Source organism: Cucumis sativus, chromosome 2 (genome assembly GCF_000004075.3).
Source record: "Cucumis sativus cultivar 9930 chromosome 2, Cucumber_9930_V3, whole genome shotgun sequence".
NCBI classification, from domain to species: domain Eukaryota; kingdom Viridiplantae; phylum Streptophyta; class Magnoliopsida; order Cucurbitales; family Cucurbitaceae; genus Cucumis; species Cucumis sativus.
In genome coordinates this window covers 19,200,971-19,226,940 of record NC_026656.2, presented here as the reverse complement: position 1 = coordinate 19,226,940, position 25,970 = coordinate 19,200,971, and the positions used below count along the sequence as shown (strand labels likewise).

At 35.0% G+C, this 25,970-nt stretch overlaps 3 protein-coding genes and 1 long non-coding RNA gene across 4 annotated transcripts; 1 reads left to right on the top strand and 3 right to left on the bottom strand.

Annotated features, from left to right (window-relative positions):
• Positions 1-1,941: 1,941 nt before the first annotated feature.
• On the bottom strand, positions 1,942-5,317 carry LOC101208185. The gene is made up of 3 exons (XM_004152612.3): positions 5,158-5,317; positions 3,009-3,179; positions 1,942-2,381 (listed from the first exon to the last, which is right to left on the bottom strand). Exons 1-3 carry the CDS (start codon positions 5,245-5,247, stop codon positions 2,298-2,300), a joined length of 345 nt encoding a protein of 114 aa, XP_004152660.1. The 5' UTR covers positions 5,248-5,317; the 3' UTR covers positions 1,942-2,297.
• Positions 3,216-5,151, bottom strand: LOC116401962. The gene is made up of 2 exons (XR_004214282.1): positions 3,843-5,151; positions 3,216-3,732 (listed from the first exon to the last, which is right to left on the bottom strand). It is a non-coding gene; the product is annotated as an uncharacterized LOC116401962 (long non-coding RNA).
• A 2,914-nt stretch (positions 5,318-8,231) lies between the features above and the next one.
• On the bottom strand, positions 8,232-10,407 carry LOC101208596 (aldehyde oxidase GLOX). The gene has a single exon (XM_004152613.3). It carries the CDS (start codon positions 10,123-10,125, stop codon positions 8,440-8,442), a length of 1,686 nt encoding a protein of 561 aa, XP_004152661.2. The 5' UTR covers positions 10,126-10,407; the 3' UTR covers positions 8,232-8,439.
• A 4,605-nt stretch (positions 10,408-15,012) lies between these two features.
• On the top strand, positions 15,013-24,763 carry LOC101212190 (lysine-specific histone demethylase 1 homolog 3). Its single transcript, XM_004152714.3, has 9 exons — positions 15,013-15,388; positions 15,693-17,888; positions 18,704-18,845; positions 18,999-21,167; positions 21,294-21,387; positions 21,742-22,232; positions 22,679-23,362; positions 23,519-23,593; positions 23,862-24,763. The coding sequence occupies exons 2-9, from the start codon at positions 15,880-15,882 to the stop codon at positions 23,925-23,927; spliced, it is 5,730 nt and encodes a 1,909-aa protein (XP_004152762.1). The 5' UTR covers positions 15,013-15,388; positions 15,693-15,879; the 3' UTR covers positions 23,928-24,763.
• Positions 24,764-25,970: the final 1,207 nt, after the last annotated feature.

Genomic DNA, 25,970 nt, shown 5'->3' with positions numbered 1-25,970 from the left:
AAAAAAAATATGTATTTCAAATACTATTAAACTGGATTCAATTTTGGCACTCTAACTTATGAATTCACCTCGACCAACATCATTCAATGAAATTGAAATAATATATATGTTTAAGATCATTAGTTGAAATAACATATATATTTAAGATCATTCGTGACTAATTGAATTGAAACATTTTGTACGATACATACCAAATTGAGCATATGTATAATAACTACAAATATATACTTTAACCTTTAAAACATACATTTTAAAATGTTATTAACCAAATAATGATTAAGAGTATAAAACAAAACCTTAATTTGATTGTAATTATTTGTATTTCCAAGCAATTATGAAACTAACAAATTTTAAAAAAATATTTTACGAACTCTTCCAAACATTTCTCAAATTTGACTTTGGACTTTTAATTTTTTTTATTTGACAATCTTAAAACTAAAATAATAATAAATAAATAAATAATATATATATATATATATAACCTTATAATTGAATATAAAATGGAAAACTCGATGATGAAAATTTGATGGAGACGGAGGATTAGGGTTAATCTGAGCCGTAGAAAATGGGAAAGGGAGGGTCAGGATGTATTCTATTTTCATGAAAGAAACCGGGAAACACAGTGCTCTTTAATGCATTTTTCAACTTTCCCCCCTCCTCCCTTTGGACGACACATCAAATCAACACACAGTGACGACGACATGTCGTTCATCTCGTTTATTTTATTTTTTTTTTTTAAAAAAAACAACATTTTGAGTCATTTCATTCCTAAATTTTTAAAATGCTATTCAGTCATTGAATTCACGCTGTTATATTTTTTACATTGTTTTCATGGTTGATTGTTAATTTTCTATTCATTAGTTTAAAACAATTGAATTGTTTCGTAGTATCCGTTAAAATTAATGAGAAATATACGTCGTGGTATTTACTATGTATAAGTGGGATGTGAAAACATACTATTTATATCTATACGTTGTTCATTCTGTTCTTACACGTATTCATAATTTTTTCATTGTAATTGTCTAGATTAAGGTGCTTAAACATAAAGTGATTTTATTTATTTTTCATCGTGTAGGTGTAATTTATATAATACATATTTGAACAAATTGTCATATAATTTTTCCTTACAACTATATAAGTATAACAGGTAGTCAACAAATACATTTGTTTCATATATTTGAACGGGATAGTCAAGGTTTTTACTCACTTTACCAGTATTCAAGCCAAAGTCGTATATATCGTGCACGAATGTAATTTAGACTATGGATATGAACACACAAAATATTTAATAGTATATATATGTTTAAATGGATAGTCCCGTTTCTTACCTTTAAAATTTCATAAATTCCTAAGCATACCAAATATAGAAACAGTGATAAAATTTAAAAAAGGAAAAAATATTTTGTGTGTAATTTTAAAAATAGCAAAACAAATCAAATTATTTACCAAATATAACAAAATACAATTTTATCATTAATATTTTAAAGACTTATAACATTTATAATAATGTATTTTTCTAACAAGAAAATAAAAAACTTGTTTCTCAGATCAAATTTTTATTTAATTTATAGATTTTTCAATATTTTTTTATTTATAATTTTTTAGTTTAATTCAACATTTAATGTCCATTGCTTAATTTCAAGGAGTTTAATTAATTATAGCCAATTAGTTCTCATTGATTTTCTTTTATCACTATTAAAACTAATTTTAAGTTTTCACTACCAAAGTAGTTGTCACGACTTTATCACCATATTCATAGTTGTAATAAAAATTAATTTTAAAATTATATTTCATAATTATTTTGAGACAAACTGAAATACCAAAGCAAGCCTTAGATCTTAGAGACCAAATGAATGCTAAATTAATACTTAAGCGACAAGAAAGTAACATTTTAAAATGGAGATCAAATCTAAATTAAATTTAGTGAAATAAATTTGAATATAGAAAAAACTAAATAAAAAATTTATCAAAATTCAAAAGCATTTCAACAAATAGTTAAATATTTGTGTAGAAGAACGAAGAGTATTGTTTAGCAAACAGAAAGTCGTCAATTCTATAATCGAAACTGAGAAAACTTGAGCAGATGGATACTTCCTTAATTCACATCTCAAGATATTACCTGCACGTCAAGAACAATGTCCGCCGTTGACAGAGCTACCCCGCTATAACTTCAAATGGCTTGATTTCAAACACGTCGCAAATTTGACCTTTCGTTTGTTTCAAGAATCAGAGAATTTGTTCATGTACAAAGGCAGGGGTACATGACGAAACAATTGATGACAAACTAAGAGCAAAGTTCAGTCCTTGCTTTCCTTCTTCTCAATGCTCGATTTATTCAAAATCAGCACGCCGATGACAATCAATAACGCACCTACAAACCACTGGAAAAGAGTGCATTGATGTTAAGAGATGCAGGTTTGAATGTGTTGGATGCTTGAAACTATAACGGCTACAGCAAATTTTGGCAAGTGGGAAAATATCGAAGTTCGAACAAAAAATGAAGTGGACGATTCCCAAGTACTACTCCTTAAGTAGCAAGTATTCTTCATTGTCATTGCTGACTTCTACATTGATTGACAAAATACTGATACTTGAACACATCGAGTTTAACAAAATGGTAACAACCAACAGCTCGTTAGATTACAAAAACACGACCATACAAAGAGGTCTATCAACTCTGCTAATGCAGTAATAGAAAAGATTTGGTGGCAAACATCACAAGTGAACTTAAATAAGAAGAAAGAAATTTCAGATCTGTTGGAGAGTAAGAGACATAACTACCAGGCATAAACAGAGTTAAAGGCCATGAAAATCGGACCAATTGCCTGAACTGCCGCATGATATATTATGATCGTTGTCTGGCATGTAAAATTCAACCAATATTTTGACTAAAAGAATAAACTATTTTGTTGTTGGGCAAATTGATAAAGAAATAAACAACAATTTAGAAATTGGGAATTGGGAATTGGGAATTGGGAAACGAGCAATGGATATGATCAAGGACTTACCCGAAATGATAATGCTTCTTCGAACAAAAAGAAACCGGCTAGACCAGAACAAAGAAAGTTAGCTGAAAAGTTTGTCCCTGTAGCTTGTAATGACGAGAGAGCTTTTAAGCTATTGACATAACATCCCCACATTGCCAAGTTGAACGCAATTACCAGAACATACCTAATTAACTGTTCAAAAAATAAATGCTAAAATCAAAACAAAGGTAAGAGGGAAACACGGTATGTCGGCTTTCAGTTTATAGCAGCATTGTCAATACAGTGGCAACAAGAATGTTCTTGTTGATGTATGGAGAAGTTAGACCAAAAATTTACATGAACCCCATTGAGATTTCTATGAAAGTACCACAATTTCAATTAGAATTAATTACAATTTACACGTGAAGAGTAATTGTAGAAAAAAAAAGAGCTAGATAAAGCACTCCAGGGAGATGCATGCCGTCACCCCAGACCTACTCTCTTCTCCCAAGCAATGCACTTGCCTTAGAGAACCTTTTGGTTTCCTCTATATCATAGATTCACAATTGGATATTATAGATTTGATCCAAAATTTTGACCTAGCTCTTTAATCTTTGATCAAGTAAACTGACAGATATTTTCAACGGGAGAAGAATCAATGACCGTTATTGTTCAGACTTCAAGGAGGTGAAATATTCCTTCCCAACATTTTGAACCATGAGAACAGTGAAGAATAGATGAGCTTGAACCTCCCCTACTTGCATACCTAGCACACAGAATAACTACGACTTAAAAAAGTTGCTAAGACACTTTCTTTGTATTTCACCAATCTTATTTTAAGTGACAAATGTACATCAAAACATCGAATTTTCATACTTTACAAAGTCTTGGAAGTCCACTGGTGGTGAAGAAGAGTGAATACATCTAACAAGGGTTTTACCAAGAAATTGGCTGCCCGAGGGATAAAAATGTCAATGTCTCTTGTTTTCCCCCAAAAAATTAACGCTGGTAGAACAATTCTTATCGAAGGTACATCAACGTGCGCTAGGGATAGCTCAAGAGCTTCCCTCTCCCCAAATTCCCAGACAAGTTCAAGGTTATACTAACCAAAAAGATACCTCTCTATTCCTGCTATATACAAATACCCCCTAAAATAAACACACCCTGCCCATGTCATAACCAAGTCATGTGCTCACTCACAACATTCCTAGTTGCATTAACATATCATTTGACATTTTCCTCTTTTCCAATTCTCTTCCTCGTAACAATAATTGAGAGTCAACGATCACTGAACACAACTCACAAGGAGACCCAACGAAACTTGTAGTTTTAGCTCTCCCATTCCCTCTTCCTGTAGCAACAACGTTACAAAATCAAGTTGCCTCTAGGCTCTAACCAAGCACCTAAGACCGATTAATTATCCCACTTCAAACTAAGAAGAACAATGGGAATCTAGCTGCAAATTGTAAATTACCCAGACATTTCCTTCCAAAACGAATCCTTCCTCCTATTACGAACATAGCTGAACAAAAATCTCCAGATGATATGACAACTGAATTTGGAGATACACCGAGAACTTCCTTCCCGCCCTTCCATGCTGTGGGTAAACCACCCCAGCTCATCTTCACCGTTACCATGCCACAACACAACTCAGTTAACCCTTTTGAGAACCTCCACAGCCACTTATTTTTCTTCCTTAAACTACTTATCCCCAACGCTTCACGTTATAAGAAATTAGACACAACAAGCCAACCCAAAAAATCCCCAAATAACGATGGATGCTTTCTTGAGCTCAAAAATTGTGAGTGGATCAAACCATCAACATTCGAGATAATAGCGTGTACCTTATCCACCTATTCTCGGATTAGCAAGAACTGATGGATGTTATAACCACACTCTAAACCTAACCTGAATTGACCAGGTGGGGGGAAATGTACTCAGATTGCTAACTTGAACTTCCAACAACTACAATACTAACCAAAATCCTTCCCAGCTGATTTTATGGGTGCAAAACAGACGGCGGAGGCGATTTCCATATGATTCGAAGTTAAAACAAGAATGATAAACAATCGATGCAATCGAAAAAACAGGTTTCGATTGTGTTGGTTCATAATAATTAGGACAAATCATCGCATCTATGAGCTATTGTATTGGGTTCGTGAGTGAAACAAATGAAATGGATAAAGATTACCGTATAGGAGAAAAGCTTGGCTGCAATGGCGGCAAAAGCAGCGTTGAGACCGGCTGAAATTGCCCACACGTAACCCTTACTCCCCTCCATTTACAGAGTAAAGAAAATTCTCCTCTTTGAGCGGTTGTTGTGATGTGGCTTCGTGGGCGAGAAGACGAGAACCGGTTTGGACTGGCTGCGGTCGGTCGGAATTGGACCAAGCGGTTTAGTTGTATTGTATGAAGTTTTTTAATATTTTAAAATACACTTTCTCAAGTTTTAAACAACAAATGTGGAAGAAAAAAATGTCATATAAAATGGCCATGTGCTCTTTTGGCTTCTTCTTTTAGTTATTTTTTTTACGTAGAAATATGGTTTTTTGATATATTATTATTCCCATATGAATAGCTTACCTTGTGATTGTCTTTCTTCTTTTTGTATTAATTTGCCTAAAAAGTCACCACTTGAATAGATTAATTGTCGATGTCTTATATAATCAAAATTGACAAGATATATCAATAAACAAGTTTTATATTATATATAGTGTAATGCTTAGGTGTCTTATGAGATGCATCTATCTTTGTACATTCTCAACATCACTAACATCAAGTAAATAATAAAAGTATTTTATAAAATAAATAAGAATAATTTTGTCACGCGTGAAAATATTTGATTGATTAATCGAAAACAAGTAAAGTCTAATATGAATTTATGTTTATGTTCTTTTTTTTATCTATGTGTATATGATTGGTTTTACGTTATAGGCTAGATGGTTAGTGGAAGACAATTTTCTTTTTGGTTGTTTTTTTTGTTGTTTTGTTCTTTTAATAGGTCAAGCAACCCCATGTGAAAAATCTAAATCCACAACTTTCAATCAATTAATATTTAAAGGTTAATTTTTTTATCTTTTTCTATTTAACAAACACCATATTTTGGAAGGTTTATTGCTTTTTAAAAATTTACAACCACAAGGGTCGCTTCATTTCCAATTAATATTGGATTTTGTATTTGTATAATATGAAACTAGAGTACATTCCATCTAAATTGATATCAAACGGAAACAATAAAAATATGAATTTAAACTTTTGACATTACGAGATCACCATAAAAAATACATCGTTAAATTTGAAAGTTTTAAAACCCAAATGATTAAAATATAAGTTTTGTATATTTAAACTTAGAGTTTTACATTGTTTATGTATTTTCAAAAGTATGTAGACAGGTTCTATAAAGTTTTTAATTTGCACATTAAAACAAGTTATATTACATCCAATTAAATAATTTTAATCTTTCAATTTTGTGTTTTGGAACGAAATTTTAAAATATTTAAATTGTGTAGACCAAGTTTATTGATCAACCAATAAAAAAATGAACATTCTTAAAAATAACAAAACAAATTAAAATATTTAGGAGCTATAACAATTTTTTTTGGATTTTATCCATAATAGAAATAGATAGATTACTATCAATTTGTCAATGTTTATTATTGATAGAATCTAAAAATTTTACTATATATCGTAAATATTTTGTCAAACTTGTTATTTTTGGCAATTTTGTGTAATCAATTTTAAATACGGGTTTTTTTTTTTTTTTTTTACATTTAAAATTTGGACTATAGATTAAGGTAAATAATGATGAAGGAGTGATGAGTTGAATGTTATGGGCTGTGATGAGGCTTTGGTTGGATAAAGTATCCTACGTGGCATGTGCAATTTGGGGAATGAGGTGTGCATGTGATATTCCATTGTTTTCTTGTGTAATAAATTACTCTCTTTTTAGTTTTTAGATCCATTCATCCGTCACATACATATATATGTCAAGTTCAACAATTAAAGCCTTCGAATGTGATGGATTCAATTGGAGAAATGTTTCTTTTTCCTCTATTGTTCTTTTCTTGTTAGGGCAGATTGAGACCGAGCATCATGATCTCGCTTTGGACCAACTCTCATTTAAGGACGATGCTTTGGGTTGGGTCACTTGCGATTCTTGTCGTGGCTAAGGTTGAGCACGTAAATTTGAACTTTGACAAAAATTAATTGGTTTTCTTAGTCTCGTATATGTTATTTTTTACACAAATTTGGTCACTTTTTTCAACTTTATTGTTTATTTGTTATTTTATGTCGATCATATCATTTAGTAAAAAACAACGCTAACAAAACATGAATATGTAATTGATAAATGTGTAAATAATTACCGTAACAAGTTGAGAGAAAATATACATAAATTTTAAAATATTAAAAACTAAACCACTTCTTAACGAGGTAACAAATTGTTGCAAAATATAGTTGGGATATTAGTGTAAAAGTAACTTGTTTGACATTTTACAAGTTAACCAACTCGTTAACACACAAAATCGAAACTTTTACTTCGGGAGAAGCTATGTAAAATGAGCTCATTAGAAACACACAACATTTACTTGAGTTCAGTTGGGGTGTTTTAAGCTTGAATGTAAGGACAATGTTTAGGTTGTGTTTATAGACGAACATCTTGAAGTTAAATAGAGCCAATTAGAAAAACAACATTTAATTTACTTAAGATACCAATTACTTATAACTATTTCGAACATCAATGATTTAATTGTTTTTTGAAGTACATAATTGTTGAACAAAAGAAAGAACACAATCACATTGCAATTAATCTATCGATCAAATTTTATTACAGATTCTTAAACGTGACGTAAACGTAGACATCCATGAATATCAATAGGCTATGGACCTTTGGTTGGATAAAGCATGGTATGTGGCACGTGCTTATGGGCAAGGACGTGCATGTGATATTCCATTGTTTTTTTGTGTAATAAATATATAACTTTTCTTACAGTGTGAGAACTCCAAGCACTCAGTCCAACTCGATCACAAGAACTCACCGCTGTAGCCCAACCACACCCAACGTCCACGTGCATGACCTTCAGGAATATCAAAGGCTGCAAATTTCCCCTTCACTCTCTCTTTTTAACTTTTATTATTCTCTTTTAATTTTTTTATTTATGAAAAGATAGCTTCACGTGAAACTAATACCCCAACTTATTAATAATGACAATAACAACATTTCCCATAGAGCTAAATCAACAAAGTAAATTTATAATAAAGTGCCCATTTAAAATCAAGGGTAGTGTATGTTATTTGGCAAAATAATGATGAGAAAAAACTGAAGGTTACAAAAATTTGAACCTTTTCTCTAAAAATAAACGAAGCATCAAAGAGAACTGAGAGTAGTCTGTTTCCATGTGGAAAGTAAAAGGGAAAAATATAAAATAAAATTAGAATAAATAAGAATAATAATTTCCTTTTAGATTTTGCTCTCTCACACGATACGGATCCAGATGCCATTACTGGGAATCTCACGATGAACCACAAACAGAAGGTAATACCCGTATGGAGCTATGGTACCCGACCCGGGTATGCTGACATGGACATCACACGTGGCATTTCCCAAATCCGTCACATTCTCACCGCCAATTACTAGTAGTCTCTGACTCATGGAAAATGAATGCGTGTTGAACGGCGGCGCCACCATCGTTACCTCCACTGTGTTTAAAGAGACATTGTTTCCGGTCACGTTAAACCGAACTGCTAACTGTTGCGTGTGTCTCACGGTGGTTTGAGACGAAGGGGACAATATTTTCGGTCGCATATTTTCAAATTCTGGATCCAAATATGGCGGGGAAAACGCCTCCAATCTCAACTCTGTTGGAAATGGTACACCGGTGAAGTTGTAGTATACGTTTGGATTGCTCCCGCCGACCAATACGCGGCCGTCGCGGAGGAGAACAGCTGTGGAGTGATAAAGACGGGGGATCGGACTTGGGTTCAGCAACCGGAACCTCGAACCGGGGGAGTCGTTGGGTCGGTACAAAATCGGGTTCAGGATTGGGTCTCGGGCGTTATCCCAACCGGCCGTTCCTGAACCGGCACCGTTAATAATCAAAACGTCGCCGTTTGGAAGCAAAACCATGTCCCCCATTACTCTGCCCATCGGCATGGTTTCCATGACCCACTCGGGTTTTGGGTCGGTTATTTTAATTCTGGCGCAAGTATTTAAAGCTCCGACGAAGATCCGATTCACGGCTTTGTCAAAAGCCCCTTTCGGTGCTCCGCCGCAGACCAAAACCTCTGCTTCAATCGTTGCCGCCTGTAGATTCCTCAACGGCAGAAGCACCGCCGAACCGGTGCTCGGGTAACACCGTGGATCACCGCCGGGAATTGCCGGAAAAATCTTTAGCACCTTGTTCCTTGCGTAATCGAATAAAATCGACCGATTGTTCGCGAAGACGAACAAATTCCCGTCAACGTTCAAAAATACGAATGGATACAAGTTGTTCTCGATCAATGGATCATTCGTCTCCACCAAAAACGGGAAGCTATACGCCTTGGTAGCTCCATTGGTTTTAGGAACAAATTCGTAGCTGAATTGCCGCCGTCCGCCAATTACAATCTGTCGTCCGTCAGGCAAAATTTGGTTCGTCGGGTACCATCGGCGGACAGCTAAGGCAAACGGAATCTCCTCCCAATCCGAGCCATTAGGATACGGCTTGAAAATTCTAACCCTCCTATCGCCGTCATTGAATCCCCCAGTCTGAACAAGCGCTCCGTCGCTCATGGCGGCACCGGCAGAGCACCAGACATCAGTCTGAACCATGAGTGGGCGAAACGAGTTGGAAGCTATGTCGTATTCGAGAGAATGAGCAGTGCAATCAAGTTTAAGAGCCACGTCATTTGGATCCATTCGGCATTTTCCGTCCGGAAAAGGCAAATTTGAGGCACCAAAGTCGGTTCGGTCGAAGATGACGACTCTGTCACTGTGAAGTAACTGCATGTGCATTGGCAGAACCCCGATGTCTTCCTGAAGAAGATTCCATCGGCCGCTGTCGATTGGTTGCGACTGCGAAACGAGGAAAAGAAAGTCTGCAAATTGAAGAGTTTGAAGAAGCATTGTTATAGAAAAATAGGTTGCTCGCACATTTAAAATCCGCCATTTGTTGGTGATCATTGGTCGACTGGTGTCGTTTTTTTGAGCTCAGATTGCCGGCGACTACCGATATTTCGATCGACGTTTGTAAATTTTGATGAAGCTTGCAATGCCTAGTGACTCACTGGTCGTCGGAACAAGAAGAAAAAAGAGGTGAAATAATAGACTGAAAATAAAGGAGAAGAGAGGAAGAAGTCAGTGAATGGAGGAGAAAAAGAGAAGAAGAAGAAACAGTAAAATACTGCAAAGGAAAAGTATATTATTATTTTGAAATATTCCTTTTTTTTTATTTAATAAAGCGTGGATTTTTTTTCGGAAAACTTATTAAGTAGAATTTCATCCCAAGATTGTTTTTTTCGGAAAACCCTATTAAATAAAAAGTGACTTTTTACTAGTATATAAATAATAATAAATAGTATGTTAAATTACGAATCTTGCAATTTCCAAAATTACAAAATTGGTGTTTGAAGTTGCCATAAAATCAAACTTTTAAAATTTTACGTGACACCTATTTAGTCATAGTCATTTAAAATATTTAAGGGAAATTATAATTAATGAACATTTTAGAAATAATAGTTAACGACATAGCAACATTTTCATTGATAAACTTCGTATAATCTATCAGTAATAAACCAATATTTGCAACATGATCTATCAAGTCTATTATCCGATAAAATTTATCAAATTTTATTATTTTTGCAACAATTTTAAAATATTGCTATATATTCAATTATTTTGAATCTAATTATTAAATTTGTAACTATCCAATGTTTTAAAAGGATAAATCAAATAGTTTTAAAAAAATTAAATAACGAAATTGAATTTTTATAGCTAAATAATTATATAATTTATCAATGCTCTTCTACTTATGGATAAAATAATTACCATTTCATATTTCAATTCTTACTCGTTGAGTTGGAACAAAATCATTTGACAATGAATTTCTAAAATTAATTTGGCCATTAAAGCCTTTGTGATTTTTATTAGAAAGCTAATTAATATCTTCCACGTTTTTTTCAACTTAATTAGTGATAAATTAAATAAACACAGACTCTACTTTTTAGAATCAAATTAGACTAATCATTTGAATTCGATTAGAAAATTATTTAATTTTTAGTCTATTAAAACTAAGCCTACAAACCTCTCATCTATGCTTAAATTTTTTACTTTTTTATATACCAAACCTATTATTCAAAGAATCAACCCAACAAATTTTTTCAAATGGAGCCAATGATAGTTTTTGTTTTCAAATTCACCGTATACTTAAATTATAATTTATAGAAAAAAAAATTAGAGTAAAAAAAACAAAAGGCAAGGTATTTTTATTTAAGAAAAAGTATTAAGAAGTCTAAAGTGGGTGTTTAATTGGAAGGTAACCAATTTCTTTCCAAATTTATATGGAGGGTGGAGGGTTAAATAAGGCATTTAATAATGCTTGAGAGCAGAACGACGTCGGTTAGCCCAACCAATAAAAGCAAACGTATATTAATTGACTGCCTTTCAAAATTAATATCTAATTCTAAATCTACGTATCATCGGCCATTGCCTGAAATTTCTGACTGCTCTGCTGCTTGACATTGACACTTGCAGTTTAGGCCATGCCCTCCCTTCTCTCTTTTGTTTTTAATCTATTTTGCAATTAAACCTTATTAACTTCTACCACCATTAACATTAGACTCTCTCGAGTTCATAATCCGTGTAAAAATTAGATCGTAAATATTTAAAATTGAACTCTCAAATTATACCAACACGTCTAATTTAACTAACTATTATCGTGGTTAAGAGTGATTTTTGCAATATTTTGTCTTTTGTTTGATGACTTTTTATGCCACTTTCATGTAATTCTTTATGCCAACTAACTTTTGAGTGATATCAATTTAGATTGTAAAATTTGGTAAGTGTGTAAACTTAATTACACCATTGATTGTGTTTTGTTTGGATAACTATCATGTGAGACCTACACTTTTATTGATTAGAATACTATTAAGGTTTTGTACATACAACTTAGATTCTCAACTACCATTTTCTTTAAGAAATGTCTATGCATCAATTTCACTCGTTCATTTCATTTTTATGGTATTTTAATAAGTTGGAACATGGGTAAGATTTTTAATGTGTAGATCGCAATTTTGAAATATAATATTCGTAAATAACTGGTTTACTCTATAACAAAATTCAAATATATTATTATTAGTATTTACTTCGGGAGTGATTTTTAATAGATTATTTTCAAGTAGTTGTTGCTTAATGAAACTCCAAAATCATGTTCTTCGTTCTTTATGGAGTACACCAGTAACCAACTTAACTGCATTGTAGACTATTCGATCATACAACAACAAGATGCAAACGCAACATGCTATATAAGAGATCCTTCGACAAACTACATAGAATCTCCAATCTGACTAGAAAAGATACATGGTAGCAAAAGTCAAGATACAGTTTAAGTTTTATGACATATTTTAACCCTACTATTATTTTGTTAGGAGGATGAAATAAATGATGGGTACGTAAATGTACTCATAGTTTTAAAATTGTCATTTTTCTAAAAGAAACAGATAAATAAAAAAAGAAAACTTCAACTTCAACTTTTGATTTTAAAACTATTAAGCAAGGACAATATTGTAATTTTAAAAAGAATATATGCTATGCATGTGAAATTTATAATTTATTTTAGTATATATACAAAATTAAACAAAATATTTTGGGTAATTATAATTGATGGCAATTTTATGAATAATAATTAAAGATATAACAACATTTAAAAAAAATTACAAATATAGCAAAACTATCCGTGCTAGACCGATATTTACACCATGCTCTATGACTGATAGACTTATATCATTATAAAATTTGACAAATTTTGCTACATTTGTAATTTTTTAAAAATGTTGTTATATACTTAATTATTTTGAATTTAATTGTTAAATTTGCAACTATCCTAAACATTTTATCTGTGTTGTCTACCACAAATAGTTGTAACTATTTAGAAAAAAAAATACAATAAATTACGAGTCTCATTTTATCGTAACTCAACTGCTAGATACATCAAATCTACGATCTAAACCAACATTCATATACATGACCGTTGCTACATGTCAGTTTTAATAGTCGTAACACGACAACATATATTATAGTTGGTTAAAATTGCATGTCTTCACCACTCAATTGTCATTTTTCACATCTCTACCGTTTGCATCGTCCAAAACCACATATCACTTCAATCCCAAAAAAGTTTTCATTGACGAAAGGATGTGACTTTTTGTTCAAACAAGTATCTAAATATAGATGAGAATTGTGCATAATAAAATGTATCGATTCATACAATCTTATCGTTGATATATATAAAAATGTCATGGTTTTGGATATGGGATATAATTTGAAAGTTTTGAAATTTATTTTAGTTTGAAATAAAACCGTATATATGCCTTTGATTTTATAAACAACAAATATGCTAAGCTAAAGCTGAAAAAGCTTACGGGATATTAAAATAATAAATATGAACTTTTTGTTCATAGAACACACAATCAATAATCAATATTGGAATTGGATTCCACAGCTCGTTTGGTTATAAGGGCGAAGTTGTCGGCGGCATCATATATTGGCCAACCACTTCCCAATTTGGTCAAACAGGAGATTTATGGCTTCATTCTAATTATTTCTTTAAGACTATCTAAATGGAAAAGAATCAGAAAAACATTCACATCCAATCATACTATTGTTTTTTAAATAATAACAATAATAAAATAAATCTAACTTATAATAAAAGTTATACCTTAAATCGATATATAGATTTCAAATAAAAATAAAAAGATTGGGGTGTGGGTTGAAGTGTGCATTTAGTTGCAAGGTAACCCTAACCACTTTGGCTTCAACATTTGATGAGCGAAGGGTGGAGGGTTGAATACGGCATTAAATGATGCCTGCAAATGGCATAAAGACGAAAGACCAGAACGACGTCGGTTGGGTAACCCATTGACAACAAACATACATTAATTACTCAAATTCCCCCTTCAATTTTCCTTTTTATAATTTCTCTGCTGCTTTTCGCTACTACTATATGGTTAACATTGACGGTAGCATTTATTCTACACTCTCACGCCCCTTTTTAAGCTTGTCCATGCATATACAAGTAGTCCTTTTTTGTTGTTTTGTCGTTATTTGTTTACAAATTTTTCGAATCAAATACACGTTATTGTGTATTGATTATATTCTAATTAAATTAGACGTTGTATTTTCTAGTTTGAAAGTGATAAAAGGGTTTGAATGGTCAAAATATTTGGAGATAGTAGTTTTGTAAATGGAAACGATAAGTAAAATATTTATGTGATTGTTATAATTATTTGCGTACTAATATTTGTTTAATGCGTGGTTTTTCTTCGGTTCAAGTGTTATCTATGTGTAGTTGTATTATTGATGAATGAAAATAGAACAGCAAAACTATAAAAACACGATCAATTGCATAAAAAACTAAGAAGAAATGCAACTTACCAAAAAGAAATTCATCCTGGGAATGTTTGCTGTAATCACATAGAGATGTTTGGTCAAATGAGTTAAAGTTAGAACAATAGGAGTTCAATTCACAACTTGCATCTTGGGTTCAAAAACTGCTATATAGTTGGACTCCTTGTACGAAACACTCGTATTGAAAATTCTCACCAATCGTAATTAAAAAACATTTATATAGCACATGTTGTTGTGAAGGCACAAAAATTCCCATTTATATAGCACACTATTATTACAAAACATAAATTTCGTTGGGCTTGGGCCATGGACTTTGAGACTAGAGGAAGGCAGCCCTCATAAGAAAGTAAATTGATTTTCTCATTCAATATAATATATGAAACACAAAACCCAATTATGGAAGAAAATCAATTTTCGTCGCAAAGAAAAAGGGAAATTTTGGTCCGGCAATTTATTTATTTATTTTATTTTTGTTGAAAATGGAAAAAGAAAAGAAAGAAAAAAAAGCCCCGCCGAGTGGTCCGTAGCGTTTCAGAAGGCCCCCTCGTTCCACTACTTTCGTTCGCCGCACCTGTCGTTTCGATCCCCAAAATTGTCGTTTTGGGTTTATTTATTTTTAATATTATCATTAATTAATTAATTTTTTTTTTCTCTTTATTTTTTCTCCCCCGCAACAGAGACTTTTTTCCCCCATCCCGCTGGCGGCGCACTTCTCTGAGCCGACCGTCACTCTCATCACCGGTGAGGGCTAACGTGCGCACATCACTTTCTTCTTCTTCCTCTCAACTATTCTCGAATGCCGCCATAGACGAGCTTCTTCAAGGTCCACTCTTCTTTCCATCACCAATTTGGTGGTTCTTTTCGCTTCTTTCTCAGCAATGCCGTTACAAACCCTAGATGCGTGTTTTCTTTCGTTTGTTATCGCATTATTGTTTTTTTATTTTGGTATTGGTCGACTTAGGAAGGAACTCTATATGATATTCGCGGTAGAATTAGCCAATCGGTAGAATTTCTTTACTGGGGATTCTTTCGCTCTACTTTTGAATGTACGAGTTAGGGTATTTATTATTACTTTCTTTAAAATTTATTTTTTTTATCTGAACGTTTCTGCGTCTTTACGGGTGTAGGGTATTGTTGGATTAGCATCGATTTTTGTGGAGGACGGGATATTTGAGTTTTAGGTCATTGATGATTGAGATTTGTTAAGCGTTGGGATGTTTTTCACATTATTGCTTGATTGCTTGCTTTCTCAAGCTGAGTTAGGGTTACGCCATTGAGACTTGCTGGTTATTTGTTGAATGTGGGGTTGAGAAGATGGATGGAGACAATAAGAAGTCTGGTTTTAGGAAAAGAACGAAGCCAAAGGATGGTGGGTTTGACTCAGATGTTGATGAGCCCATTGGTTCTCTACTTAAGTTGAAGAGATCACGAAACTCTAAAAAAACTAAGTTGAATGTAGACGATGGCGGTGGAAGGGACAAGATGGTTGACAAGAAAGGAGCAAAATTGCCAGTGCAAGAGGACTTTGGTGGAATGGATGATACTTTAGCTAGTTTTAGAAAGAAGTTGAAGCGTCCTAAAAAGGTTAGTGGAACTGGAATTGCTAGGGAACAGAGTTCTGCTCTAAGCGTGACAGAATCTTTGAATCCATTATTTAATACATCCAAAGGACATGGGGACTTAGACACAAGATTGAGACCAGAAAATGGTGAATTAATGGATCGTGAGGATTCTGATTCATCTGCAAAGATTGATGCAGAAATGAGGTGTGAAGCACCTGATCTGGAATCAAAAGACATGGTGATGGGCATCTCTAGTAGGAGAAGTGCTAATTGCTCTTTGGATAAGCAGCTGGATGATTCATTGTCAGCATTTGTCCAAAAGGTTCAGTCTGGTTCAACTAGGAAATCAGTGGTATCTACAACATTTAGACCAGACTGCAAGGATGAGGCTTCTGAAGATAAATTGAGTCCTTTTTGTAGAGCTGTTTCTGAGGATCATGAAGCACACTCCATTGTGAGTATTAATTCTTCATCTAAGCTGGCACAAGTTGTCAAAAAACCAGATTCTGAACTTACTACATCATATTTAATTTCCTGTTCGCATTGCACCAAAGAGAACTGTAATCCTGGTCGGGGACAATGTCATCAAGGAATTAAACATGACCAAGAAGAGGATCCATGCTCTCTCAATGGTCACGAGAATCCTGACATGAGACCATGCATATCAAATGAAGTTGCTGATAAAGACAGCAAAAACTTTAGTCAATTTAGGGACAATTTCCGGGTGCTGGAAAGAAAAGCATCGTGTGAAATCAAGAATGTACTAAAACATTGTTCTTGTGGCAATACAATCACAAATAGCCATTTGGCAGAAATGGGTTCTTTTCAGGATGGGCTAGGTGAGAATCAAATTAATGAAAACATGTGCAGTTCTTGTCGTCCTCTAGAAAAGATAAACGAAAACCATGACCTTTGTGTGGGTGTTTCCAGCAGAGATTTTTGTGATGCGGTGGCCCAAGAGACCACAGTCAATTTGTCTAAAACAATTCCAGGTGTAGATTGTGAAGGGAAAGAAAGATTGCTTGTTAAATATCACGATGAATTGTCAAAATCTACCAATTTCTGTGAAAGTTCTTCCAATCCTCAGTTATCTGCAGGCTTTGATTCAACGAAAGTGGATAAAACTGACAGTGACTCTGATAATTTAAATACTGGAAATGATGAGCCAAACGACAAAGGTCGTTCTATGCAGAAGGAAAATGCTACGATCTCTAATAGGATAGATTCAACTGCTGTTCAATCTCTCACATTGCAAAAACTTGGGCCAAAGTATCCAGATTTTTGTCCTGGTGGAAATTTCAGCATGATATCAGATAGTCAACCGGCCAAGGTTCCACTGGAGATGGATGGTCCAAATAACATACTTACTGGTAAAGAGGTTAAGGTATCTTCTCTTGGGTCTTTCACTCCAGATGATAATGACCTTGAGGATGTAATATCTGCTCCTGAAAGTGAAAAAGATTTAAAGCTTTCAGCTTTACAGCGTGTAGCGCGCAAGACCAAGAAGCCCCGGCATGAGGACATGGCTTATGAAGGAGATATTGATTGGGAGGTTTTGATTAGTGAGCGTGCAGTTGATGGTGATCATTCTTTCAGATCAAGAAAGGATTCTACATCAACAACCTTTACAGAGGCTGAAACTGGTGGTAGGGCTGCGGTGTCTGCAGGGCTTAAGGCACATGCAGTTGGTCTACTTGAGAAGATTAAATTTAAGGATGTGCTAAAGCGCAAAGGTGGGCTTCAAGAGTACATAGCATGCAGGTATTTTTTACTTAATCCTTTATATTATTACATGCCTTGTTTTTACGCCACTTTATTTTGGATAAATTGCGTTTCTCCCTAATTTGTTTTATGTCGCTTTATTTGTTTTTATGCCTTCTCTATGGTTTTTGCCGTGAATGTGCTGTTATGGAATTATATTCAGCATCAGACATATGCACTAGTTTAATGCTGAGTAATGTGATTTTGAGTTGCAGTTATTGTTATTTATTTATTTTTAATACTTACACTTGTATTTTAATAATATATCTATGGTTAGTTTGTGGATGATGTGCTGAGTTAAATGATTAATTAAAACTTTCGATTTCCTTTGTTATTCAGATATATTCAAGTGTATGGTAGTCTTGGTTTTGACAGTTAATAACAAAATGGAATTTTTTAAATAAAATGTACCTATTTCTGCTGTCTCAAAGATTTTCATTATTTTTATCTTGTACATATGGACCTTGCATGGATAACTGATAAGTAATATACTCTTAGCTCAGTGTATGAAATTTTATTGTAAATCATGGGAACAAACTAAAGTAATATACTTTCAGTGTATGAGAAATTACTATAAACCAAGCTGAATGAATTGTTATTGGGAGGCAATGTACTGAGTTCTCCAAGCAACAATGGCATTTAAAGAATTGTCACTCTACAAGCAACAATGTTTCTCTAAACAGTTTTCTGGAGTTTAGATCATGCATATTGAATTGATGCTGGAATGGAGCTGAAAAAGTGTATAATTAAATTTTATTGACTCTTTTATTTTTGATTCAATTATTCAACGGTGTTTAAAATGCGTCTCCTTGCAGGAACCAGATCCTGGGACTTTGGTGTAAAGATGTTACACGCATTTTGCGTCTTGTTGACTGTGGGGTTACTGATACTCCCTCTATGGATGAACCACCACGTTTCTCCCTTGTTAGGGAGATCTATGCATTTCTTAATCTACGTGTAAGTTAGGACAGATTATAGAGTATCCTCTTGTATTTTTTATGGACCACTTAGTTTGTCTTTGACATTCATTCAATTAATGGTTTCTTGTGTCATTCTGCTTTGGAGGGTGTTTTTTCATAGGTCCGTATTAATTTCTAATGAAATTGACAGGGTTATATAAATGCGGGGATTGCCTCTGAGAAAGCCAAATCAGAATCTGACATTAAATATGATTATGAACTGGGAGAGAAAAAGGTTGGAGATGTTAGTGTTGCTTCAGCTGCTGATTCCGAGGAAGGGGTTTCTGTCATGGTAAAAAATTCCGATGCTTCTAATGCAGAGAATGATGTTTCAGCTGGCTGTGAAGTAATATTGAAGGATGCTGAAGGAAGAGACCCTGTGATTGCAAATAATTTGGATTTACCCAAACCAGTGGAACTCGAACAAGAATTGGTACATGACTTGGAGTACTGTATTCCTGATCCTACACAGGTAAAATTTGTTGGTGACGTTCCAGGTAAAGCTGCCTCACATTTAACTAATCAGTCAAGAAACAGTTGGGGCCCAATCTCCTCTGATGAGTGTGTAGGAGATGATCAACAACAGCAGAGTAATTCTGAAATAAAAAAGAAAGTAATTGTGATTGGAGCTGGTCCTGCTGGCTTAACTGCTGCAAAGCACTTGCTTCGACAGGGCTTTACTGTCACTGTACTGGAAGCTAGGAATAGGTTAGGAGGCCGTGTTCATACAGATCGCTCCTCTCTTTCTGTTCCTGTAGATCTTGGTGCAAGTATTATTACGGGAGTAGAGGCTGATGTCGCAACTGAAAGAAGGCCCGATCCTTCCTCATTGATATGCACTCAATTGGGCCTCGAGTTGACTGTATTAAATAGTGACTGTCCCCTCTATGACATCATTACTTGCAAAAAAGTTCCACTAGACATGGATGAAGCTTTGGAAGCAGAATATAATAGTCTTCTTGATGACATGGTGTTGCTTGTTGCGCAAAGAGGGGAGCATGCAATGGCTATGTCCCTTGAGGAAGGTTTAGAATATGCCCTTAAGCGACGACGCATGGCTCGAGGAATGGATGTTTGTTCTGAGGAAGAGGTTTTGAGTCCCTTTGAGAGGAGAGTTATGAATTGGCATTTTGCTAACTTGGAGTATGGTTGTGCTGCTATGCTCAAGAAAGTATCTCTTCCTAACTGGAACCAGGATGATCTTTATGGAGGTTTTGGAGGAGCTCATTGTATGATTAAAGGGGGTTATAGCACTGTTGTTGAGTCTCTTGGTGGGGGACTTGATGTTCGCCTAAACCATGTTGTGGCTGATATTTCTTACAGCACCAGTGACATTGGGTTTAATGGGAATCAATGTGCAAAGGTGAAAGTTTCCACAACCAATGGTTGCGAGTTTCTGGGAGATGCTGTCCTTATTACAGTGCCTCTTGGATGCTTGAAAGCAGAAACTATCAAGTTTTCACCACCATTGCCTGAATGGAAGCGTCTGTCCATCCAGCGCCTTGGGTTTGGGGTTCTTAACAAAATAGTTATTGAATTTCCTGAAGTTTTCTGGGATGACTCTGTGGATTATTTTGGGGCAACGGCAGAGGAAACAAAATGGAGGGGGCAGTGTTTCATGTTTTGGAATGTAAGAAAAACAGTTGGTGCGCCAGTTCTCATAGCATTAGTGGTTGGTCAGGCTGCTGTGGAGAGGCAATATATGAGCTCTTCCGACAATGTAAGCCATGCATTAATGGTCCTTCGCAAACTTTTTGGAGAAGCAGTAGTACCTGATCCAGTTGCATCAGTTGTAACTGATTGGGGAAGAGATCCATTTAGCTATGGTGCTTACTCATATGTTGCTGTTGGAGCGTCTGGAGAGGACTACGACATTTTAGCCAAACCTGTTGGAAAGTGTTTGTTCTTTGCTGGTGAAGCTACTTGCAAGGAGCATCCTGACACTGTTGGGGGTGCAATGATGAGTGGGCTAAGAGAGGCTGTGCGCATGATTGATATATTGAGTGATGGTTATGATTTCACAGCAGAAGTAGAGGCAATGGAAGCTGCTCAGAGGCAGTCTGAGTGTGAGAATGATGAAGTTGGGGACATAATTACAAGACTTGAGGCTGTTAAGCTTTCTGACGCTCTTTACAAAAGTTCTTTGGATGGTGCCAGGATTTTGACCATAGAAGCTTTACTGCAAGATTTGTTCTTTAGTTCAAAAACGACAGCAGGAAGATTGCATGTGGCAAAGGAGTTGTTGAATCTCCCTGCTGAGACGTTGAAGTCCTTTGCAGGGACCAAAGAAGGTCTTACAGTTCTCAACTCATGGATTTTGGTAACGCCTACACTTTCTAATGTTCTCAATGTGATTTTTTTACATGTTTTTTTCTCTCTTATTCATTTACCCTTTACAGCATATTCTATTCATGTTATTAGCTTTTAAAACTTTGGTTGACTATAGGACTCAATGGGGAAGGATGGGACTCAACTTCTTCGGCAATGTGTTCGTATTCTTGTGGTAGTTTCAACAGATCTACTTGCAGTTCGCTTATCGGGTATATTTTCTCGTTTTTTGAGTGGTTAATATATCTTCTTTTCTTTTAAACCCTCCTCAACAATTACTGTTTTTGTATCTAACTGATATAGCTATTGAAATTGTCATTATGTAATGTTTATGTTTTAAGAGTAAATCAGTTTTTGTTTATTTTCAGTATTGATGTACTATTATTTTTTCGCTCATGCATGCTTTTAGGTTTTCTTGTTAAGCTCTTACTTTGGACTTTTGAGTAGAAGTTAATGTGTGTGTGTTTTGTTGCTTGTTTGTTTGTTTTTACCCCTCCTGAAATTGATTGTAATGTGGTCGGTGAAGGGAATTTACTATATGCTGCCTTCGCTAACAATTGGTGCAGGCATAGGTAAAACCGTCAAAGAAAAGGTATGTGTGCATACAAGCCGTGACATCCGTGCCATTGCAAGTCAGTTGGTTAGCATTTGGCTTGAAGTCTTCCGTAAAGAAAAGGCTGCTAATGGGGGGCTAAAACTCTCTAAGTCGGTTTCTGCTGTAGAATTATTGAAGAGGAAATCTAATAAAGACTCTTCTTCTGGGAAACCTCCTTTGCACGCAAACAACAGCACACTGGATAGTAGAGGGAATTTGTTGACTGCTGCATCAGCGGCAATGCCCTTGCAGTCTGATGTCAATATGAAAAACGATAATAGCAAACAATTGAAATTTGAATTGGAAAACTCATCGAAATCAGATATCAGTTCATCAAGGTCAAGGGGTTCATTTGGAAAGCAGGATGCAGAGATGGAAGACAACATTGCTATGACAGAAGAAGAGGAGGCTGCCTTTGCTGCTGCTGAGGCAGCACGTGCAGCCGCACTTGCAGCTGCGAAGGTTGTTTTTGTCTTTTGATTCTCTTCTTATTGAAATTTTTAGAGCCTGGGTTTGTAATGAGCCTTCCTTCGTGTGTTCTTACCATAGCAGTTCGTTTCTTCATGTGCTTTACCACTTAACTCCTAATAATATTAATGGGAAGTGTCATCATGAATTTTTGCAATGTGATACAATCTTTACTTGTATAAAATGATATAATATGTTGATGTGAATATGGACTGAATGGTCGCACTAGGTTATTTTGCGTACACCTTTTACAAAATGAATTGGTTTTGGTGGTTTATAGCTTGTTTAATATAATTTTGGTTTTGATCAAGCATATGTTTGTTTCTATTTGATTACTGGCATGAATTTGTTGACTAGTTTATAGGAGATTTGTGAAAATAATTTCTGATTGCATGGCCTATTGCCTACGTTGTACTTACTTAGTGATTTTCACACCACAGGCCTATGCATCTGCTGAAGCCAAGAGTGCGATGCAACTCCCAAAAATCCCCTCCTTTCACAAATTTGCTCGACGGGAACATTATGCTCAAATGGATGAGTGTGAGTATAAAAAGAAGTTGTCTGGCAGTGTGCTGGGAAGGCAAGATTGTATATCCGAAATAGATTCAAGAAATTGCAGGGTCAGGAACTGGTCTGTGGAATTTTCTGCTGCTTGTGTTAATCTTGAAAGTTCACGAATGTCGGCAGATAACCTTTCGCAAAGAAGCCATTCAAATGAGATTGTTAGCCAATTGAACTTTAGGGAGCACTCCGGTGAAAGTGCTCCTGTGGATAGCAGTATATACACAAAGGCATGGGTTGATACAGCTGGTAGTGTTGGAATGAAAGATTATCACGCTATTGAGAGATGGCGCACTCAAGCAGCTGCAGCTCATGTAAATGATGAGGAGGATTCAAACACGAATTGGCATAAACCCATGTGGAATAATGATCAAGTAGCAAATGAGAGCTCAATATCACAAGTGACGATCAACAAGGAGCCCATGAGAAACCATCATCGTGGGGCTGACAGAATTAAGCAGGCTGTAGTTGATTATGTTGCATCACTCTTGATGCCCCTTTACAAAGCAAGGAAAATTGACAAGGATGGATACAAGTCAATTATGAAGAAAAGTGCAACCAAGGTTAGTAATTTCATCCTCCCGAGTACATTCTTCCACTTTTTCTCCCTCTAAATATTTTTGGGGTATGTGTGGTGTTTTATTATTATTATTTTTTTTTACATTTTTATGTGGAGATAAAACGGATAACATATTTAACCATGTTTCATTGGAAATCAGGTCATGGAACAGGCGACTGATGCAGAGAAAGGCATGACTGTTTCTGAGTTTCTTGATTTCAAGCGTAGGAACAAGGTTTGCTTCTATCTATGGCTTCTTTACCATGCTTCTTTGTACTGTTACCTTCTGAATATTCTTTTCTTAAAGGAAAAAGAGGATTGCTTAACCATATTTATTGGGATTTGATCTTAATTCTATTTCAATACGGTCCATATTGTGCCATCCATTTATACCATTTTTCTTTCTTGTGAGTCCTGAGTGTGTTTCTGTTGTTTCTCCTTTTCTTTTTCTATTGGACTCTCATCTGTTTCCACTTCGTTGTACTTGGTTTATGCACTTGCAGATTCGTGCCTTTGTAGACAAATTGATAGAGAGACATATGGCTACAAAGCCTGTAACGAAGTCGTAAAAGGCCCAAGGACTCATTGTCATTTTCTTGGTCAAATGAAGTCATGATGGTCCCAAGGATCAAGTGGCTTTCTTGGCTAGCTTCTCATGAGGACACAGTTACGGATTATTCATTTTAGTCCGGGAATACTTCGTATATGTTGGCACGAAAGTCTTCATATTTTGACGCCTGTAATACATTTCCAGTGCACCTTAATTTCTGAAGCTGCAAATTGAGTAATGTGACATTTCTGCTAGTGCGTTTTGGAGTTTCCCATGATCTACCAAGATTTTGGTTTGTGCTGTCGGATATGATTATAACTGGTACTGATGTTAACTGTGATTATCGAACTGCAGCCTGATTCTGCACGATTCTTTTGGCATGGCTTAAATCTATGCCACTCATCAGGGCCACTTCAGGTTTCATTTTCTTGCTCATTTGGGTTATGAGTACTTGTTGAAGAAAACATCACATTGTACTATAAAGGGTCCAAGTCCAAGCCCTTCAGTTTTTAGGGACGGACAGTAGGTTCTTGTTCATTTTCGTTTCTTCCTTTTCCCTCTCCACCTGTACAGCCTAGAATTATTTCATTGACGACAATCACACAGCAATTTTCATTTATATGCAAAAAATTCTCAATCTTTGAGATTGAATATTGTAATTTACCCGTCTTTCTTTCCAATAGATCAACTAAGGTGCCTTCTAGGCCATTTTTCCTTTCTAATGGTTTCTCTTTTTCATCAAACGTCATTGTTAATTAGTGGATTTTTCCTACCTCTCGCCATAATCATCCATTGTTACGGTAGGCACTGAAATATTAAATTTAGTAAAATGATGGCTGTACTGTTTTGGTGCGACATCAAATTGTAGACTACTATGGTTAGTGCTCTGTTGCCTACAACTTTGATCAGCGAAAATGTTCCTGACGTATAGTCAGATGAGAACTACTGCTCATGGGACTTGGAACACAACAAATGCAATATACTTACTGAGGCATCTGTAAGTGAATCAACATTTCTTTCCCATTTCTTTTTCTTGCACTTCTAATGCCGGTTCGCTTTATTGCTAACATATTTTTTTGGTTGCTAGGTTTGCAGTGTATAGGCTGCTTCACTCAAACCAATAAATAGGTATTTTCTTTTAGCCTATATGAGATTCTTTGACCTATTGCAGCTGTTGCATATTTGTATGTTGATCTTGCAAATTCATGAGTACTCCAACTATCGAGGTAGGGTTCTAGGGCTTAGTTTAGTTTAGTGTTTATATATATATAGATAGATAGATCTTTCAAGTTTTGATATAATGTTTGAATAGAAGTATTATCAACATGTATTCTTGACTAAGAGGTAGTGTTTGCACCATCTACCTACCTGTACATTGTTGAACTAAAATTATTCGAAATGAAGCATGGGACTTTCAACTGGGATGAAGCAGTTAGAAGCTAGAGATTTGAATGTCGATCCTCTATATTGCTGAGCTAAAAATTTGTTATCCAAAGTGAGTGATGCGACCTTTGTATGTGAATTGTGATGGGCCACTATTGATTATTTGCACATTCTTGCATTTAGAATCAGACTTTAGCTAATACTGCATCTAGCTTGTCTAATTAATTGAATGTTCTATCCCCATCCTCAATCGATGTTAACTACATAAAACTGTCCCCATCAATATTATGTGTTAACTCTACATAAAAGTAGGAAGACGAACTTTCATCTTCCTTGCTGGTATTCACACTTTTGATTTTGTGTCTTACAGTCGCATTTTATTTCTGCTTGTTAGAGTAAAATCCTTGTTTTTAATTTCATTAAATGGGGTGTAGAATTTGAATATATGACTTTATATGTTTTCACCAGTTGAGCTATGTCTAGGTTGGTGTAGCGTGGTAATACTAGACAGTTTGTTATGGAAGTTGTTTTCCAGAAGGTTTGTTCTTCTTTTATTCTCTATTGAATTCAATACCCATCTGATGGGAAGTTCTTGTTGGTACTGCATTCATGTTAACTTTTTCCTTCTTGAAAAACCAATACTTCCATCTTCTCAATTGGATTTTGATGTGATTGAAAC

Bases quoted from the DNA above. Each gene is read 5' to 3' on its own strand.
- LOC101208185 (XM_004152612.3), bottom strand. From the start codon at position 5,247: ATGGAGGGGAGTAAGGGTTACGTGTGGGCAATTTCAGCCGGTCTCAAC. The intron at 3,180-5,157 runs GTAATCTTTATC...TTTTTTGAACAG, and splicing joins CCAAGCTTTTCTCCTATACG to TTAATTAGGTATGTTCTGGT. The intron at 2,382-3,008 runs GTAAGTCCTTGA...ACTCTTTTCCAG, and splicing joins AAGAAGCATTATCATTTCGG to TGGTTTGTAGGTGCGTTATT.
- LOC101208596 (XM_004152613.3), bottom strand. From the start codon at position 10,125: ATGATCACCAACAAATGGCGGATTTTAAATGTGCGAGCAACCTATTTT.
- LOC101212190 (XM_004152714.3), top strand. From the start codon at position 15,880: ATGGATGGAGACAATAAGAAGTCTGGTTTTAGGAAAAGAACGAAGCCA. The intron at 17,889-18,703 runs GTATTTTTTACT...GTCTCCTTGCAG, and splicing joins CAAGAGTACATAGCATGCAG to GAACCAGATCCTGGGACTTT. The intron at 23,594-23,861 runs GTTTGCTTCTAT...ATGCACTTGCAG, and splicing joins ATTTCAAGCGTAGGAACAAG to ATTCGTGCCTTTGTAGACAA.